The sequence below is a fragment of the Phyllobates terribilis genome, unplaced genomic scaffold (genome assembly GCF_046119375.1).
Source record: "Phyllobates terribilis strain yellow unplaced genomic scaffold, ASM4611937v1 Scaffold_25__1_contigs__length_18738178, whole genome shotgun sequence".
NCBI lineage: Eukaryota > Metazoa > Chordata > Amphibia > Anura > Dendrobatidae > Phyllobates > Phyllobates terribilis.
The window spans coordinates 10450673-10458072 of NW_027362785.1; the positions used below are offsets into that span (position 1 = coordinate 10450673).

The 7400-nt window shown below is 51.7% G+C and overlaps 1 protein-coding gene across 1 annotated transcript in view; it reads right to left on the reverse strand.

The window, feature by feature from the left end:
• Nucleotides 1–3628: 3628 nt before the first annotated feature.
• SMURF2 (SMAD specific E3 ubiquitin protein ligase 2) overlaps nt 3629–7400 on the reverse strand; it is a 148287-nt gene continuing 144515 nt past the window's right edge. Inside the window, exons 14-17 of the mRNA XM_073660423.1 lie at nt 7356–7398; nt 7076–7277; nt 5315–5390; nt 3629–5158 (exon numbers count right to left, since the gene is read on the reverse strand). Coding sequence (XP_073516524.1) covers nt 5059–5158; nt 5315–5390; nt 7076–7277; nt 7356–7398 — 421 coding nt within the window. The 3' untranslated portion in view covers nt 3629–5058. The remainder of the gene's footprint in view (nt 5159–5314; nt 5391–7075; nt 7278–7355; nt 7399–7400) is intronic.

Genomic DNA, 7400 nt, shown 5'->3' on the forward strand with positions numbered 1-7400 from the left:
TATTCTGCTGTTACATTGTCTTATCCTCCAGTCACCTCCAGAGCTGCAGTCACTATTCTGCTGTTACATCATGTCTTATCCTCCAGTCACCTCCAGAGCTGAAGTCACTATTCTGCTGTTACATCGTGTCTTATCCTCCAGAGCTGCAGTCACTATTCTGCTGTTACATCATGTCTTATCCTCCAGAGCTGCACTCACTATTCTGCTGTTACATCGTGTCTTATCCTCCAGAGCTGCAGTCACTATTCTGCTGTTACATCGTGTCTTATCCTCCAGAGCTGCAGTCACTATTCTGCTGTTACATCGTGTCTTATACTCGAGCTGCACTCACTATTCTGCTGTTACATCGTGTCTTATCCTCCAGAGCTGCACTCACTATTCTGCTGTTACATCGTGTCTTATCCTCCAGAGCTGCACTCACTATTCTGCTGTTACATCGTGTCTTATACTCGAGCTGCAGTCACTATTCTGCTGTTACATCGTGTCTTATTCTCCAGTCACCTCCAGAGCTGCACTCACTATTCTGCTCTTACATAGTCTTATCCTCTAGAGCTGCAATCACTATTCTGCTCTTACATCGTCTTATCCTCCAGAGCTGCACTCACTATTCTGCTCTTACATCGTCTTATCCTCCTGAGCTGCACTCACTATTCTGCTGTTACATCGTGTCTTATCCTCCTGAGCTGCACTCACTATTCTGCTGTTACATCGTGTCTTATCCTCCAGAGCTGCAGTCACTATTCTGCTGTTACATCGTGTCTTATCCTCCAGAGCTGCACTCACTATTCTGCTGTTACATCGTGTCTTATCCTCCAGAGCTGCACTCACTATTCTGCTGTTACATCGTGTCTTATCCTCCAGTCACCTCCAGAGCTGCAGTCACTATTCTGCTGTTACATCGTGTCTTATCCTCCAGTCACCTCCAGAGCTGCACTCACTATTCTGCTCTTACATAGTCTTATCCTCCAGAGCTGCAATCACTATTCTGCTCTTACATTGTCTTATCCTCCAGAGCTGCACTCACTATTCTGCTCTTACATCGTCTTATCCTCCTGAGCTGCACTCACTATTCTGCTGTTACATCGTGTCTTATCCTCCTAAGCTGCACTCACTATTCTGCTGTTACATCGTGTCTTATCCTCCTAAGCTGCACTCACTATTCTGCTGTTACATCGTCTTATCCTCCAGAGCTGCACTCACTATTCTGCTGTTACATCGTGTCTTATCCTCCAGAGCTGCACTCACTATTCTGCTGTTACATCGTGTCTTATACTTGAGCTGCAGTCACTATTCTGCTGTTACATCGTGTCTTATCCTCCAGAGCTGCACTCACTATTCTGCTCTTACATTGTGTCTTATCCTCCAGAGCTGCACTCACTATTCTGCTCTTACATTGTGTCTTATCCTCCAGTCAACTCCAGAGCTGCAGTCACTATTCTGCTGTTACATTGTGTCTTATCCTCCAGTCACCTCCAGAGCTGCACTCACTATTCTGCTCTTACATTGTGTCTTATCCTCCAGTCAACTCCAGAGCTGCAGTCACTATTCTGCTGTTACATTGTGTCTTATCCTCCAGTCACCTCCAGAGCTGCACTCACTATTCTGCTGTTACATTGTCTTATTCTCCAGTCACCTCCAGAGCTGCACTCACTATTCTTGTTACATCGTGTCTTATCCTCCAGAGCTGCAGTCACTATTCTGCTGTTACATCGTGTCTTATCCTCCTGTCACCTCCAGAGCTGCAGTCACTATTCTGCTGTTACATCGTGTCTTATCCTCCAGAGCTGCAGTCACTATTCTGCTGTTACATCGTGTCTTATCCTCCAGAGCTGCAGTCACTATTCTGCTGTTACATCATGTCTTATCCTCCAGAGCTGCAGTCACTATTCTGCTGTTACATCGTGTCTTATCCTCCAGAGCTGCACTCACTATTCTGCTGTTACATCGTCTTATCCTCCAGAGCTGCAGTCACTATTCTGCTGTTACATTGTGTCTTATCCTCCAGAGCTGCAGTCACTATTCTGCTGTTACATTGTGTCTTATCCTCCAGAGCTGCAGTCACTATTCTGCTGTTACATCAGGTCTTATCCTCCAGAGCTGCAGTCACTATTCGGCTGTTACATCGTGTCTTATCCTCCAGAGCTGCAGTCACTATTCTGCTGTTACATCGTGTCTTATCCTCCAGAGCTGCAGTCACTATTCTGCTGTTACATCATGTCTTATCCTCCAGAGCTGCAGTCACTATTCTGCTGTTACATCGTGTCTTATCCTCCAGAGCTGCACTCACTATTCTGCTGTTACATTGTGTCTTATCCTCCAGAGCTGCAGTCACTATTCTGCTGTTACATTGTGTCTTATCCTCCAGAGCTGCAGTCACTATTCTGCTGTTACATCGTGTCTTATCCTCCAGAGCTGCAGTCACTATTCGGCTGTTCCATCGTGTCTTATCCTCCAGAGCTGCACTCACTATTCGGCTGTTACATCGTGTCTTATCCTCCAGTCACCTCCAGAGCTGCAGTCACTATTCTGCTGTTATACCAGGTCTTATCCTCCAGTCACCTTCAGAGCTGCAGTCACTATTCTGCTGTTACATCATGTCTTATCCTCCAGTCACCTCCAGAGCTGCAGTCACTATTCTGCTGTTATACCAGGTCTTATCCTCCAGTCACCTTCAGAGCTGCAGTCACTATTCTGCTGTTACATCATGTCTTATCCTCCAGTCACCTCCAGAGCTGAAGTCACTATTCTGCTGTTACATTGTGTCTTATCCTCCAGAGCTGCAGTCACTATTCTGCTGTTACATCGTGTCTTATCCTCCAGAGCTGCAGTCACTATTCTGCTGTTACATCATGTCTTATCCTCCAGTCACCTCCAGAGCTGCAGTCTCTATTCTGCTGTTACATTGTCTTATCCTCCAGTCACCTCCAGAGCTGCAGTCACTATTCTGCTGTTACATCATGTCTTATCCTCCAGTCACCTCCAGAGCTGAAGTCACTATTCTGCTGTTACATCGTGTCTTATCCTCCAGAGCTGCAGTCACTATTCTGCTGTTACATCATGTCTTATCCTCCAGTCACCTCCAGAGCTGCACTCACTATTCTGCTGTTACATTGTGTCTTATCCTCCAGTCACCTCCAGAGCTGCACTCACTATTCTGCTGTTACATCGTGTCTTATCCTCCAGTCACCTCCAGAGCTGAAGTCACTATTCTGCTGTTACATCGTGTCTTATCCTCCAGAGCTGCAGTCACTATTCTGCTGTTACATCATGTCTTATCCTCCAGTCACCTCCAGAGCTGCAGTCACTATTCTGCTCTAACATATCTTATCCTCCAGTCACCTCCAGAGCAGCAGTCACTATTCTGCAGTTACATCATGTCTTATCCTCCAGTCACCTCCAGAGCAGCAGTCACTATTCTGCTGTTCCATCGTGTCTTATCCTCCAGAGCTGCAGTCACTATTCTGCTGTTACACCGCGTCTTATCCTCCAGAGCTGCAGTCACTATTCTGCTGTTACATCAGGTCTTATCCGCTCTTGCCGGTTCCCCCGAGGCCCCGGGATCTGCAGGGGTCCCCGGGGGTCCGCTCTTTCCCACCCCTCCCCCATCATTGAGGCTCAGACACAGAAGTTTTGAAAATACTTTTAATTCTCGCTATAAATTGAAGCCATGATTATGTCGGGTACATGCTGGTGCCAGAGTCAGTGAAGGGAGCGTCAGCTCCGACAGCGATCACCCCCAAACCCTGGACAGGCACTAAGGAGACGGTGACCCCCGGAGTCGGGAGCTTATATCTATCTATACAGTAACAGGTTTACTTCCGAAGCCTTAAAGGGGCGGGCTCTGCGGTAGGAAAAGGGGGCTCTAAAGAATCCAGGGGCAATGTACCCCCCCAAAAAAGTCAGGGTTTAGTTTTTTGTATTGCTGAGGGGTCTGCAGCTCAGCACCCCCCTGGAGGACAATGTGCTGCACTGCAGGACGTGGCGCCCCCTGGTGACCCCAAAAGAAAGTTCTAGTTAAACCAGAAGTCCCAGCATGCCGGGCACCCAGGATTACTAAAAATAAGTGTCACTGTCCCTTTAAGAACTAGAATAAGAGGATGGTGACACTGCCCCTAGTGGTCATGAGTGGAAGTACAGCCTGAAATTGGGCACCTTTGTTTCTTGCTGCACCAGCAGGACACGCCCACTCTATGAGTGGGTGGAGCCTACACTGTATTCAGAGGCGGAGCTTCCTCTTGCCCCACCCCTTTTCCTGCCGCGGAGGAGGATGGTGTTTTCGGCTTAACGCTCAAAAAAAAAAAAAAAAAAATGGCGCGAAGTTCGCGGCCGCTGCGAGGAGGCGAAGAATTTTCACGGAAAATTCCCTTTTATTTCTTTTTCTTCCTCTTTATTTACAGATAAAGACGAGACGGAGGAGGGACACTGAACACGGGGGGAGAGACACTGAACACGGGGGGGGGAGGGGTTAATGCTGCGTCTGATATAATGGCGGAATAATAAAAAAAAAACAACGCGGCGCATTTCCACGCCGGGAGGAGGAACGTAAAACGCGTGACTGCTGGTTCAGAAAGAAGCCGAACGGCCGCCGCTCCGGACATAAAAAATGGCGGACATTAAATAAAATAAGTGGCAGGATACGGACCGCGGCCGCGCCAAATACCAGCTTCGTGTAGGCAGAAAACATGGCCGCCAGCGCCGCCGCCGCGCCACTCTCCGGTAGCTGGTTGGCGGCCGTCCCGCACCACCGGTGGCCATGACTTCCATCTTTGCTTCTTGCATTGAGATCCGGGAAGAGGGAATGTCGTCGTTAACCCTTTACGTATAAAAATAATAGTAGTCTTTATATACGGCGGGGGCCACGCCGCGCTCACGGGCGCCGCGCCCACAACGTCCAAGATACTTTGTTTTTATTTTAAATAGCAGCTAAGTCGCCAGCGCCGGACGACTCTTTATCGTCATGGAAAAAAATATATTTATATATAATATTTATAGAATCCCCCCCAAAAAAAGTGTCCGTTCTGCTCCGACGCCAGGGGAGGGGCCAATGCGGTCCGCGCCTCACTCCACTGCGAAGCCGCAGGTCTCCTCGATGGCCGTCAGCAGCTTCTCGTACAGCTTGTCGTACGTCTCGTAGGGAGGGATGTCGATGCGGTTGAAGCTGAGAAGGAAAAGCAAGAGGAAATGAACAATAGATGGCGCTGCACCGACAATGGGGCGTGGTCTTATGGCTGCGACAGAACAAAAAGGGTGGAGCCTATAGTTAGCATAACAGGGGCAGTAACACCGAAGGGTTACGGGGGCTGCGGCAACTCACCAGGTGTGCGCCTTGGGCAGGTTATTGGTGTTCGCGTCAATCTGATGGATGGTGAAGAGCCGCGGACCCGCTGCACCTGACGGGAGGAAGAGACATCATTTACTTACTGGCCACACCCACAGCGCAAACTCCCAACCCCCACCCACCAGAGACACAAACCCCCGACCTCAACCAATCAGGCAGTGGCGGCACAAACCCCCGACCTCAACCAACCAGGCAGTGGCAGCACAAACCCTCGACCTCAACCAACCAGGCAGTGGCGGCACAAACCCTCGACCTCAACCAACCAGGCAGTGGCGGCAGGCACAAACCCTCGACCTCAACCAACCAGGCAGTGGCGGCACAAACCCTCGACCTCAACCAATCAGGCAGTGGCGGCACAAACCCTCGACCTCAACCAACCAGGCAGTGGCGGCACAAACCCTCGACCTCAACCAACCAGGCAGTGGCGGCACAAACCCTCGACCTCAACCAATCAGGCAGTGGCGGCACAAACCCTCGACCTCAACCAATCAGGCAGTGGCGGCACAAACCCTCGACCTCAACCAACCAGACAGTGGCGGCACAAACCCCCGACCTTAACCAATCAGGCAGTGGCGGCACAAACCCCCGACCTCAACCAATCAGGCAAGTGGCAGCACAAACCCTCAACCTCAACCAATCAGGCAGTGGCGGCACAAACCCCCGACCTCAACCAATCAGGCAGTGGCGGCACAAACCCCCGACCTCAACCAATCAGGCAGTGGCGGCACAAACCCTCAACCTCAACCAATCAGGCAGTGGCAGCACAAACCCCCGACCTCAACCAATCAGGCAGTGGAGGCACAAACCCCCGACCTCAACCAATCAGGCAGTGGCGGCACAAACCCCCGACCTCAACCAATCAGGCAGTGGCGGCACAAACCCCCGACCTCAACCAATCAGGCAGTGGCGGCACAAACCCTCGACCTCAACCAATCAGGCAGTGGCGGCACAAACCCCCGACCTCAACCAATCAGGCAGTGGCAGCACAAACCCCCGACCTCAACCAATCAGGCAGTGGCAGCACAAACCCTCGACCTCAACCAATCAGGCAGTGGCAGCACAAACCCCCGACCTCAACCAATCAGGCAGTGGCAGCACAAACCCTCAACCTCAACCAATCAGGCAGTGGCGGCACAAACCCTCAACCTCAACCAATCAGGCAGTGGCAGCACAAACCCCCGACCTCAACCAATCAGGCAGTGGCAGCACAAACCCTCAACCTCAACCAATCAGGCAGTGGCAGCACAAACCCTCAACCTCAACCAATCAGGCAGTGGCAGCACAAACCCCCGACCTCAACCAATCAGGCAGTGGCAGCACAAACCCTCAACCTCAACCAATCAGGCAGTGGCAGCACAAACCCTCAACCTCAACCAATCAGGCAGTGGCAGCACAAACCCCCGACCTCAACCAATCAGGCAGTGGCGGCACAAACCCTCGACCTCAACCAACCAGACAGTGGCGGCACAAACCCTCGACCTCAACCAATCAGGCAGTGGCAGCACAAACCCCCGACCTCAACCAATCAGGCAGTGGCAGCACAAACCCTCGACCTCAACCAATCAGGCAGTGGCAGCACAAACCCTCAACCTCAACCAATCAGGCAGTGGCAGCACAAACCCCCGACCTCAACCAATCAGGCAGTGGCGGCACAAACCCTCCTCCACCAGACAGTGCAATCTTGCCACCACCAGTCGGCGCACCCTGCTGGACAGACCAGGGACTGCGGCTCCCTACCCTGCAGCGCCTTGAAGCCTTGCAGCGGGACCCTGGAGGATCCGGTGACGAACTGCAGCAGCCGCGCCCTCCGCTCCTCGTCGAACGACTCCACCGCCTTCCAGAACCACTTGACGACGTTGCTGTCCGGGGTGCAGTGTTTTAACCGCGTGTTTGCCTTCCAGTCGTTCACGTCGATCTTCCCCAGTCCGCAGACGATTAGCTGGAAGGACAGGACGCAGCCGTCACCCCCACCGGCCGTAGAACTACAAGGGTCAGAAAGCCCCAGACCGCGGCTCACCTCCAGCTCCTTCTCGTCAAACGTCTTGAGCAGGTGCTGCGGGAT